At 38.0% G+C, this 12,634-nt stretch overlaps 1 protein-coding gene and 1 long non-coding RNA gene across 9 annotated transcripts in view; one reads left to right on the forward strand and one right to left on the reverse strand.

The window, feature by feature from the left end:
* Window positions 1-12,634, forward strand: part of TTC3 (tetratricopeptide repeat domain 3) — a 123,254-nt gene that overhangs the window by 61,379 nt on the left and 49,241 nt on the right. For all 5 annotated transcript variants that reach the window (XM_078358639.1, XM_078358640.1, XM_054248974.2 and 2 more), the window contains 7 exons: window positions 1,848-1,968; window positions 4,825-4,947; window positions 5,650-5,751; window positions 7,160-7,252; window positions 7,901-7,965; window positions 8,997-9,133; window positions 10,212-10,538. In XM_078358639.1, coding sequence (XP_078214765.1) covers window positions 1,848-1,968; window positions 4,825-4,947; window positions 5,650-5,751; window positions 7,160-7,252; window positions 7,901-7,965; window positions 8,997-9,133; window positions 10,212-10,538 — 968 coding nt within the window. The remainder of the gene's footprint in view (window positions 1-1,847; window positions 1,969-4,824; window positions 4,948-5,649; window positions 5,752-7,159; window positions 7,253-7,900; window positions 7,966-8,996; window positions 9,134-10,211; window positions 10,539-12,634) is intronic.
* Window positions 1-12,634, reverse strand: part of LOC128930341 (uncharacterized) — a 67,132-nt gene that overhangs the window by 36,889 nt on the left and 17,609 nt on the right. For 2 of the 4 annotated variants that reach the window (XR_008478296.2, XR_013530622.1), the window contains exons 2-3: window positions 8,746-8,895; window positions 6,737-6,856 (exon numbers count right to left, since the gene is read on the reverse strand). This is a non-coding gene — a long non-coding RNA (uncharacterized LOC128930341). Of the gene's footprint in view, window positions 1-6,736; window positions 6,857-8,745; window positions 8,896-9,203; window positions 9,338-12,634 lie in introns of those variants that run through there. The other 2 variants (XR_008478297.2, XR_013530623.1) reach the window with 2 other exon arrangements.

Here is a 12,634-nt window from a genome sequence, read left to right on the forward strand (position 1 = left end):
GCCACACTTCATCTCAAAAAAAAAAAAAGAAAGTTTTCATTTTATTTCGTGAAATTACTGTCTCTCTTAGCTGAGCTATATTAAGGATCAAGTAGATGCAGGGAAGGTAGAGACTTAGCAATCACCTTTACAGAAATACCAAATGAAACTAATTTATAAGTTTAGTATAAGGCCAGTGCGGTGGCTCACGCCTGTAGTCCCAGCACTTTGGGAGACCGAGGTGGGTGGATCACGAGGTCAAGAGATTGAGACCATCCTGGCTAACATGGCAAAACCCTGTCTCTACTAAAAATACAAAAAATTAGCCGGGCATGGTGGCACATGCCTGTAATCCCAGCTACTTGGGTGGCTGAGGCAGGAGAATTGCTTGAACCCAGGAGGCAGAGGTTGCAGTGAGCCAAGATTGTGCCATTGCTCTCCAGCCTGGGCAACAAGAGCGAAACTCCGTCTCAAAAAAAAAAAAAAAAAAGTTTAGTATAAATTGTTTAGGATATACACCCATTTGGTGTAGTGGTTACATGCAAATTCACAAGGTCTAGAAAAATTACATAAATTTAGAATCATGGAGATTGTACAAAACTAGAAAGTCTTTGCCATATTGAAAAGCATTTACATTTAATTTCTGAATAATATGGTGTGGGACTAAATAGCTAATATGCTGTTTTTTGATGTTGCAATATGCAGCTTCTGCTTTGAAAGCCTATTATTTATAACTGTTTTATGGTAGATGGTGGTCTAGCTTTTCTGCACATAAATCTTACTATAACTATAGGCAAAATAAGTTTTTAAATTGGGAAGTCATTTCAGGATTGGAGAAAGCAGGAAACTCTTCTCCAGTGTGAAGAGAAGAATAAAGACTTAACATTTGCTTTTCCTTGAGACAGAGTTTTGCTCTTGTTGCCCAGGCTGGGGTTCAATGGCACAATCTTGACTCACTGCAACCTCCGCCTCCTGGAGGTGATTCTTCTACTTCAGCCTCCCAAGTAGCTGTGATTACAGGCATGTGCCACCACACTCAGCTGATTTTGTATTGTTAGTAAAGATAGGGTTTCACTATGTTGGTCAGGCTGGTTTTGAATTCCTGACCTCAGGTGATCCCCTGCCTTGGCCTTACGAAGTGTTAAGATTTCAGGCATGAGCCACCACGCCTGGCCTTGGTCAACTTTATAATCCAGTGCTTTAGTATTCTTTCACTGAATGGACTGTGGGAATCTATTGACATTATTTCTTAAACTCATGAGTCAAATCAGAAGTAAAACATTTTATATTTACAGTTAAAGCAATTTAAATACACATTTAAATATTTGTTTTGTTAAAATAATTCACTGTTTTATGGTTGAGAGAAAATATCCAGAATACATGATGCCTTAAAATTTTTTTTAGTGGAGCAATTTTTACTGCCATTGTCCTAAGAGTCAAATTTTTAAAAATTCCACTATTTATAAATTATTAGTTGAAGTGGAGGTTTGCTACTTCTCTATAAGAATCTACTTTCATTAGTTTAATTAATGAAACAAACAAAGATTGAACAGATTATTCACTTTTCTGTTTCAATTGTCAGAAACTTTAAAAAATAAATACCAACTTTAAAAGAAATAATATACACCTACCACGATAAAGCACTGGCTTTATCCAGGATGAGTTGTTTAATGTCTGTTACTTTTATAGCAAACAGCAATAGTGACTTTATTTTTTTAAAGAAAATATGGGTTACATTGAATATTGCTGTTCAGTGAGTCATCAACTGTATTCTTCCCAGTAAGCTTAAGATCTTTGGTGACTTTTGTTGTGGGGATTGAAGGTACCATTTTACATCTTTAATGCCTTTTTCATAATCATGACTTTAGATTTCTAGAAGCTCTCAATCACTTTGAGAAAGCAAGAACCTTGATTTATCGTCTTCCTGGAGTGTTAACTTGGCCCACAAGTAATGTGATTATTGAAGAGTCTCAGCCAGAAAAAATAAAGGTAACCATTTGTTTTTGCAGAGTGTTTCTTACTGTGAATGCCCGTCTGCATTGACGGACTCAGGTATCAGGAGGCAGGGAGGTAGGAGCACTCCATCCCCACCTCCCCGACATGCGTTTCCCCTCTACAGTCTAATGAGAATCTCTGATATTTACTGAATGTTTTCTATGAGCCAGTCACATATCTTCCATTAATCATTACGCTTCATCCTTACGGCAGCCCTCTTCCGGGGGGGGGGGGTGTACTGTGATCATTTCCACTTTACAGATGAGAAAGGTTAAGTTTAGAGAGGTGAACTGATGCACTCAAGGTGAAACAGCAAATGGTGATCCTGGGACTTGAGTCCAGGCATTCTGACTTCCGAGTATTCATGACCGTGCGGTATGCTGGACTTGGTTGTACTTAGAGAAGTATAATATTGTTGTTTCATTATAAAGTTGTCACAGTTACTGAGATGGTACTTGAAGATTCAGAAAAATAGGAATTTAGCCTCATATCCAGAAGCATAAGGATGCTTTTACATGTGAATTGATGAAGATAGCTTTTACTTGTAGTGAACTCTTCACTTGTACTCAGAACTTGATTTTGGCTGAAGCTTTTAAAACCACAGAAGTCAACTCTTACAACTCAATAATAGAAGAACAAATAGTCTAATCTAAGAGGTAGACAAAGGATCTGAATAGACATTTCTGCAAAGAAGATATACAAATGGCCAATTAGCACATAAAAAAACTTAAGCATCACTAACTGTCAGAGAAATACAAATCAAGACCACAGTGAGATACCATTTCACACTCACTAGGCATGTGGGTAGACAATATTGGCAGGGATGTCTATTGAAAAACAAGAACATTCAGACATTGCTGGTGGTAATGTACAATGATGCAGCTGCTTTGGAAAATAGTCTGGCAGTTCTTCAAACAGTTAAACATAGAGTTATCATGTCTCAGTGCATTTGTGTTGCTATAAAGGAGTACCTGAGGCTGGATTTATGAAGAAAAGTTAGCTTATGGTTCTGCAGGCTGTATAAGAAGCATGGTGCCAGCATCTGCTTCTGGTGAGGGCCTCCAGCAGCTCCCATTCATGTCAGAAGGCATAGGAGAGCCAGTCTGTAGAGATCATTTGGTTAGAGAAGGGGAAGTGCCAGGCTCTTTTTAACAGCCAGCTCTCTAGGGAACTAATGGAGTGATAACTCACTCACCCCAGGGAGGGAATTAATCTATTCATGAGAGATTTGTCCCAACAAACACCTCTCACTCAAACACCTGACTCAAACACCTCCCACTATGCCTCCACGTCCAACACCAGGGATCAGATTTCAACATGTAGTTTGGAGGGTCAAACATTCAGTATGCTAATATGGTATGCTAATACCTTATGACCCAGCAATTTCACCCCTAGGTGTGTGCAAAGAAAGGAAAACATATAAAAACTGGTACATGAATATTCATAGCAGCATTAGTTATAATAGCCTTAAATGGGAAATAGCCCAAGTGTTGGTCAACTGATAAGTGGGTAAATAAGTATTGGAACCTGGGAGGTGGAGGCCACAGTGAGCCGTGATTGCGCCACTGCACTGCAGCCTGGGCAACAGAATGAGACTCTGCCTCAAAAACAGATGGCCAGGTGTGGTGGCTCATGCCTATAATCCCACCACTTTGGAAGGCCAAAGCAGGAGGACTGCTTGAGCTCCGGAGTTCAAGACCAGCCTGGGCAACATGGCGAAACCCATCAATACAAAAATTAGCCAAACATGGTGGCACACACCTGGAGTCCTAGTTACTCAGGAGGCTGAGGTGGGAGGATCAGTTGAGCCCAGGAGGCAGAAGCTGCAGTGAGCTGAGGTTGTGCTGCCACTGCACTCCCAACTTGAGTGACAGAGTGAGACTCTGTCTCAAAAAAAAAAGAGTACTGATAACATGCAGGAGCATAGATGAACCTTGGAAACATTGTGCTAAGTAAGAGAAGCCAAACCCAAAGGGTTTGTGTGAGTCCATTCATTTGAAATCTCCAGAACAGGCAAATCTGCATATGATAACAGAGGGTAGACTACTAGTCTTGCTGGGTCTAGGAGGTTAGGGGAAGATGAGGAGGGACTGCTAATGCATATGGAGTTTCTTGTTGACAATGTTCTAAACTTAGATTGTGGTGATAGCGGTACACCCTGTGAATATGCTAAAAACCACTGAACTGTACACCTTATTTGAATTGTATAGTGTGTTAATTATATCTCAGCAAAACTGTTATAAAAAATAAAACAGAGAGATTCTTGGATTTTCTTCTTTCCATACAAGATTGGGGTGGAGGCAGAGGAGCTATTGATAACAAAAAGCCAGCACTGGAAGCATGGCATGAACCTCTTGCGGGCTTCATTAGCAATGGAATAATTCTCCAGGGAGTCCACAGACAACAGTGGCAGAGATGGCAGGAGGAAGATGAATGGGAGTGTTAGGATCCTGGGCGAGGTGCTGTTGGGCAAGCGGAGTGGGGTAAAGTCCTCAGGATTACCCTAAGGGTTATTCCGTTTCACTTGACTTCCTCCTAATGCTTATGGGAGATTCTGAGAGCTGTAAATTTTAAAACGAGATTTGATGATTGTAACAGGACAAAATTTTGATTCTGTCAAAATTCTGAAAATTTTGTTCAGTTCTCTTTTTAAATCTCTCCTATATCTCTGTATCAGCCTTCATTTTTAAAGGAAAAACTTTAAAAGTTGTATGTAGCTTGCTGTCACTGAAAAAATGTGCTCATTCCTATGCTGAAGATATTTTGATGGTAAGTGGTTACTGAAATCACAAGTATTTTTATCGACAGATTAGTATTGTAATGGTATCATTTTTGTTCCTTTTATTTTAGATGCTGTTAGAGAAATTTGTTGAAGAATGCAAGTTCCCTCCAGTGCCAGATGCCATTTGTTGCTATCAGAAGTGCCGTGGATATTCTAAGATCCAGATTTACATAACTGATCCAGACTTTAAGGTAAATAATGAGCTTACGATGGGACAGTAACTTGCAAAATCACTCCTTAAAATGGGCTCAAAACAAATTCTGTAATTGGAGGCACCCAAGTTCTCTGGCTAGTTAGCAGTTTTGTGTCCTCTTGTCCATCCCATTCCCTGGACTTTTTTAGGTCTGCATCATCTCCCATGGGAACCAGAGCCACTGTCATAAATACTGTGGGCTGGGGTGGTGACCTGAGAAGGCAGGCTTGGGCTGGGGTAGTGACCTGAGAAGGCAGGCTTGGGCTGGGGTAGTGACCTGAGAAGGCAGGCTGGCTCATTTCTTTCCTTCTCCCAGCTTCCTTCGCAGGGTAGGAAACAACATGAGATTGTTACCTCTGATTTGTTGCAATTCCAATCTCTCATAAAATTTGAGTCCAGAATCTAAAGGTCATTGTGATCGCTGAATTAGCTGCTAGAGACCTCAATTTGAGATCAGTCTGGCACTTAATTAAGCTATACTGGTTATTCAAGAAGATAGTAGCTGTCCCCGTCCTACTGTCCCACTGTCCCTGGTTAGTAAGTCAGATGGAATAATGTTTATAAAATATTTGATATAAAGAATAATGCAACTTTATGCTGTGGAAATAAATATGTTAGTCAAGCTTTCTCTATGTGTGTTGTAGTGAGTGTGTGTGCAGACATCTTTAAAATGTTAATTACATTTTTTTTGAAACCCTAGGGTTTTATTCGAATCAGCTGTTGCCAATACTGTAAAATAGAATTTCACATCAATTGCTGGAAGAAGTTAAAAACTACAACCTTTAATGATAAAATTGACAAGGTAAAGCATAACAAGATTGTCTGGATTTTTCAGTATACTTATTGTATATCAGCTTCCCCCCTCTCCAAAGAATTCCTTCCTAAACATTCTGCACATAATTAGAAAGTTATAAATTATAATTTCAATAATAGAGTGGAAAATGAGGTTTTGTTTTTATTTATACAATTGTAAAGGCAGTAACCATGGAGGCTTTGTTTTTTTAGAGACAGGTCTCACTGTGTTGCCCAGGCTAGAGTGCAGCGGCACAGTCGTAGCTCACTGCAGCCTCTGACTCCTTGACTCAAGTCATCCTCCTACTTGAGCCTCCCAAAGTGCTGGGATTATGGGCATTCGCCACTGTGCCAGGCCCCACATGAAAGTTTTGATGGGGAATTAAGAGTTTTCAAAACAAAAATAGGATGAGGTAATTTGTACTAAGAAGTCAACTCAAAACAAATATTTTTAATGTTGGGAAAAAGAATCAACTTCAATTTTAAACTGCCATTCCTCACCAGGGATTTTCTTATCAATATAATGATGTTAATTACCATTAAGTAGACATACATTGAGGGAAGGCACAATATTACAATATTACTTGTATTCATAGAATTTGTTTGATCTATAGAAACTGTGGACTTTTTCTTACACCGCACAGGCTTATGCAGTCACTGTTCTTACTGGGGAAAGAAGAAGGCAGTTGTACTAGGTGTCTGCTAACAATAGCAATTACTAAAGTTTGGTAGAAATAAATCCTCACATTTTGTGCATTTCACATAATTAATGAACAATGTAATGATATACTGTAAATAACAGTCACCTTAGAGTCACTTCTGCTATGTCCTTGGCTTACCTAAATTGAGTTTCTCTAGTGATACTCCCTCTTTTAGTGGTCTTAACCATTTAAATATGCTCTGTAAATTAGTCAGCTTTCACTAGGATATGCCCAAGTAATATACAGCCCAAATATCTTGCGGCATACATTCAGAGAGATTTGTGTTTTGCTTACATGACTTGTCCTGCAGTTCTGCAGTTGGCTGGGACTGAGCTGTGGCAGTTCTATTCTGTGTGGCTCTGTTCTTTGTTTCTCAATCCATGTTGAAGAGTGACCCGTTTCTGGACCATCTTCCTGTGTCAGAGGAAAAAGAACATGTCCAGTCTATGACGTGGTGTTTGTTAAACTTTTTGCCTAGACATGTATATGACATGTCTGGTCACTTGCATTGATGGCACATGGTCAGACCCCCACCTGGAAGTATATTTTTCCTACATGGAAGCTTTAAATTTGCATGGCAATGAGTAGAGATTTTCACCACTTCCCTGACGATGGTTTTAGTCCATATTTTGACTGTTCTTAATGGTAAAAGTAGTATACATGTATAGATTTATCTCCCCAGACATAACATTTTTCTTTTTTCTTTTTTTTTAATAGGATTTTCTTCAAGGAATATGTCTTACCCCTGACTGTGAAGGTATTATTTCTAAGATTATCATCTTCAGTAGCGGTGGTCAAGTTAAATGCGAAGTAAGTAATAAAAGGAAACCTTATTAAAGAGATAACCAAAATGTTTGCACCTTTTGAAACATGATTTGAATTTGTAGAAGTAGTGTAATTTGGATTTTTTCCAGGAAAGAAACAATTACTTCATTTAAGAAAATACAGGAAGTACTCTGATGTGAGAATGCTTCACTGTAATAAAAGCATTCTAATATTCTTTTATTTCTTAATAGGAAAAGGAGGCTTCTTGCATATTAGTTTTACTGTCTTTATTCTTTTTGATAACTCCATTTTCTTAATCCCAGTAAACTTTTGGGAATTTGTGGGTATGCAGGTTTTTAGGGAGGGGGAAGAGTGTCTTGGGGGATTATCTCTAACTTCATGACATGGGAGTGGCAGGAGTGGGTAGTCATAATAATTTAAGTTGCACTTTATTAGATTGTCTGCTAACTCTTGATTTAAAACCTTTTTCCTAAAGTGTGTCTACTCTCTTGTTCCTCTTCAGTAAATTATTTTGCTTAAGCTTTCTGGGATTTCGTCTGGGTCAGAACAACATCACTGTTCTCTATCAAACTGAACATTGTGTGTGTTTCTGAAATACTTGTTGCTTGTGGTTTTGTGCTTTATGTCATGGGAGTATGAGACAAATTTTGGATGTCTTTGTTTTATTTAAAGTTTGAACACAAGGTCATAAAAGAAAAGGTTCCTCCAAGACCTATTCTGAAACAGAAATGTTCTAGGTAAGATTTTTAATACTCAATCAGTGGTTTGATGATGTCTCTTAGAATATAATTCTAGTGAATGCAGATGTCTAAATTGTGCCTTTTTTTAATTGGCTGTGTGTACATATATCCAAATTAGTGTTTTTTAATTGGCTGTGTGTACATATATCCAAATAAGTGCTTTTTAAAATGATTTTTATGGAAATTTAAAACTTAAAGAGAGCTAGTCTGGAATGATTAAATACTAAAAACTTGATTCAAATTTATTTATCTAACAGTTGAATTTATAAGTAAAATTATAACATTTGATGCTGTGAAATTACATGTTTGATTAATAGATTTGGCATTTATATAAAAACTGTATATTTAGCTCTCAACTGTTGAAACTTTAATTCCAAAAGCATATTTTTCTTTTTCTCTCTCTTCAATAAACATTTTGAACCTATGACTACTTTTTACCCTGAAATACTTAATGTATTGTCTAAATTACTTTTCTGTAGGTTTTTTTTTAGATCAAATAATTTGAATTCTTTTTTCTTTTCTTTTTGGTACTGCTTGTTTTTCTAAGAAGTGATTATTTTCATTTGTGACCAAGAAAAAGCAAAAGAAAAGATGAACAGAATTATTTGTTCAAGAGCATTCATTGTAACCAGATCAACCAAATTATAGTGTTGTGGGTCATTATTGAAATGTGAAAACTAGATTTTACTGTGGGATCTTTCTTAGAAATGAGAGTTTACATGAATTATTTTACTGAGTGATTTGTACTATTTCTGTTTACCGTATGAAGTAACTTACATGCATGGAAGTGATATGTATACAATCTGTAGACTGCATCCTTAGACGTCACTTAGTCGTCGAGGCTCTTGTTTTCTTGAAACAAGTGCCCTTATGTTGACAATACTGACAGCTTCTTATACTGAATGGAAGATGTAGGCCGGGCTCTAACTGGAAAGGAAAACTTTGAATGTATTGCTTGGAGGATGGTTTCTACAATAGTCAAAGGAAAACAGTTCATTGAATTAACACTAATTGTAACTGTTTATCAGCCTAGAGAAACTAAAACTGAAAGAAGACAAAAAGTTGAAGAGAAAGATTCAAAAACAAGAAGCAAAAAAATTAGCACAAGAAAGAATGGAAGAGGACTTAAGAGAAAGTAACCCACCCAAAAACGAAGAGCAGAAAGGTATGCAGAAGCCCGAGGCATGATAAGAATAACATAGTCTCGCTTAAGAGAACAAATAGAAGCATCTTACGGCCTTATGTTCTTCGTTATTGAACCGAAATAAAGATTTCAGTTAGTAGTTTAATACTATTACTGTCTTCCGTTACTCCACACGGAGTTGTGTCGGTGTGAAGAGCGCTGACTTTAGAAGCAGTACCCAGGAATTCCAGCACTAACCTGCTGTTAACTGTGGACAAACTGTCAGTTTCCTCATCTCGGAAGTGAAGGTGGACATAATGTCTGACCTGTGTGTTGTATTTACAGTGCCCTATAAATTCTGCCATACAGTTTAAGTTCCAAAATGTTGAGCTGTAAATTAGCTACTGATTATCTGTAATAATGCTAAATTCCATTTAAGAAGCAGTTCACAAAAGGTACATAAAGAGGACCTAGTCCAGCCTTCTACTTTACGCTTATCTTGTCTTCATTCCCCCATTAGCATGGGGGTGTCTCAGTAGGAATTTTACTGTTCCTGTGTACGTGTTGGCTGGTATGTTTATTTTCAGTTTTGAATTGATGTATGTTTTCTTCACATTCTACTCTTTGAATGTCTGTTTCCAAAGTGAAATATTTTTTACTTGCTTTGTTTTTTTTAATCTGGTGTTCCATTAACGTTTCTCACATCAATCAAAACTATCATTCTAAAAAACCTTTCAGAGATTGTATTTTAACTTTGCATGCTTGATGACTAAGCGTATTTACTGTATATGAAGTTACGGTATCTGATGAGGTCGGGTTAGGATTGTTGAAGGAAGTGGCCATATTTTAGAGGAACTAAGTTTTAAATGCTGCAGTACGATGGTTCAGAAGGAAGGATATAAAACGCTTACTTTCGATACGTTTATTTTAGTGTGCGCTTTCATGTCTTTTCAAAAGTATTGTTAAATGTTTGTTTCTGATTAAAGTTTAAGTTGTTTCTGCAAAACAATATAACCAATCTGAATTCTATTTTATATTATGTAATTTTACATGATTTCTAAGTACATATCGTTGTGCATTAGTCCTATTTATCACTTTATCCATTGTTATTTATCCTTAGAAACTGTAGACAGTGTTCAGCATTGTCAGTTCATTGATGACAGAATTCTGCAGTGTATAAAGCAGTATGCTGACAAGATTAAATCTGGCATACGGAATACAGCCACACTTCTCAAAGAATTGCTTTCTTGGAAAGTTTTGAGCACAGAAGACTATACAACCTGTTTTTCTAGCAGAAATTTTCTAAATGAAGCAGTGGACTATGTTATTCGTCACTTGATTCAAGAAAAGAACAGAGTAAAGACAAGGATATTTCTGCATGTTTTAAGTGAGCTTAAAGAAGTGGAACCCAAATTAGCCACCTGGATCCAAAAACTTGATAGCTTTGGTATGTCCCTTTATATTTCAGAACAGTATACTTTAGTAGGAAGGGGAAGTGTAAGTCTCTGAGTCATTGTCATTTTTCTGTCATATAATTTATAACTTTAAATGCAGGACTATAAATTTGTATGTCCATCGATGGTAGACTGGACAAGGAAAATGTGGCACATATACACCATGAAATACTATGTCGCCATAAAAAATGATGAGTTCATGTCTTTTGTAGGGACATGGATGAATCTGGAAACCATCATTCTCAACAAACTGACACAACAACAGAAAATCAAACACTGCATGTTCTCACTCATAGGCGAGTGTTGAACAATGAGAACACATGGACACAGGGAGGGGAGCATCACACACTGGGGTCTGTTGGAGGGAAATAGGGGAGGGACAGCCGGTGGTGAGGAGGTTGAGGATGGATGATGACATGGGGAGAAATGCCAGATACAGGTGATGTGGGATGGAGGCAGCAAACCACCTTGCCATGTATGTACCTATGCAACAGTCCTGCACAGTCTGTACATGTACCCGGAACCTAAAGCACAATTAAAAAAAGAAGGGGAATGCTGTTGCAGTCGCAGCTACTTGGGAGGTTGAGGCAGATGATTGCTTAAGCTCAGGAATTTGAGTCCAACCTGGCAGGGTTGCGAGACCTGTCTCTCAAAATTTTTTTTTTTTAATTTTTAAAAGCACTAAATATATGAAGGCCTTTAAGGAACAAAAAAATGATTACACAATTTTTAGGTTATTTTATATGTAGGTTATGATACGCTTTTTCAAAAGGTATAAACAATGGAATGACCAGTCAATAAAGACATCCAGACCACCTATATTAGACTAAACTGTTAATGTGTAGATGTGTGAACACTAAGCACAGGTGCACAGCCATGAGTGAATAACACATCCTGGAGTCTGCCCTCTGCTCAGGAGCTGGGTTAAGAAGAAAAATCTGTAATTCAGACTCTTTGAAGAAAAATTTAGAGGGAAGAGTGGATGAGACTAATTGCTCAGGGTCACCTAAGGCAAATCTGTATCTAGAGATTAAGAGAAATGTATCCTAGGGCTGGACTGAGCTATGGTAAATCACAGTATTATATAACTCTATTACTCTGTTCTGACTTGACTAATTTGGCTGGGAGAAGGGAAGAGTGAGCAAGACCCCGGCACTCCCCCAAAGCAGGCTCTTTGCCTAAGGCTCTGCAGGACTGTGGAAGGCAGCTGCAGATGCAGTTGTTGTGTAACACTAGGTAGGGATGCTTTGGGCACTATTTATCTTAGTGACTGGATAGCAACTGGTCTAGCATAACAGTTTATTCAGTTGGCCGCTGTTAGATAAGAGACTAAAGGGAGCCACAGGAAAAAGGCAGGGTCTTTTAGCAGAAGACCAGAGAAAGGGGCCTGCCAAGCCTCTGCTAGCCATCCCCCACCTGCCTGAATTTTTAGCAACATGGGGCTATTAGAATTTTAAGGTTTCAGAGATGACGTTGGTCAGTTTCTGCCAGAAGAGACAAAGTAACATGGCAGCAAGCTTAGCATAGACAGCTGAGCATTCCTGCTTTGAGCATGGATCCTCATGGATTTGAGGCCCCAGAAAGTTGCTTTTAAGTGATAAGATTGTCACTAGTGAATATCAAGTAAGCACATGATAAAGTTATTGCTTACTTTAACATGCTTTAGGAGCTACTCGGGACTAGAGAAGTAGCTTTGCCTGAGTTATGCTATACGGTGAAAACTGCCAACCACTGTGCATTCAGGTAAACATAGCACTTAAGCCTTCGAGCTCGCTGGCAGGAAAGGGTGAACGTGTCTTTTGATACAAACATGTTTATTCTGAAGATTAAAGGTATCATTTTAATAAGGATGTATGTATACTCTTTAAAGTAGCAATTTTTATTTAAAGTTGTGAGATGAGTTCAGGCGTGTTAATTAGTAAGGCTGTTCCTAGAGTTCTGAAGTAAAATGCACACTTATTTAAATAATAGATAAGGCAGTTTTCAATACGTGGAATTTTGCTTCTCATAAAACGTCTATAAGGTGGACTTACATCATGCGCATATTTCACATAAGAGAGGTCAGTTTATATGTTCAACAAAAGCTGGA

The sequence above is a fragment of the Callithrix jacchus genome, chromosome 21 (genome assembly GCF_049354715.1).
Source record: "Callithrix jacchus isolate 240 chromosome 21, calJac240_pri, whole genome shotgun sequence".
NCBI classification, from domain to species: Eukaryota; Metazoa; Chordata; class Mammalia; order Primates; family Cebidae; genus Callithrix; species Callithrix jacchus.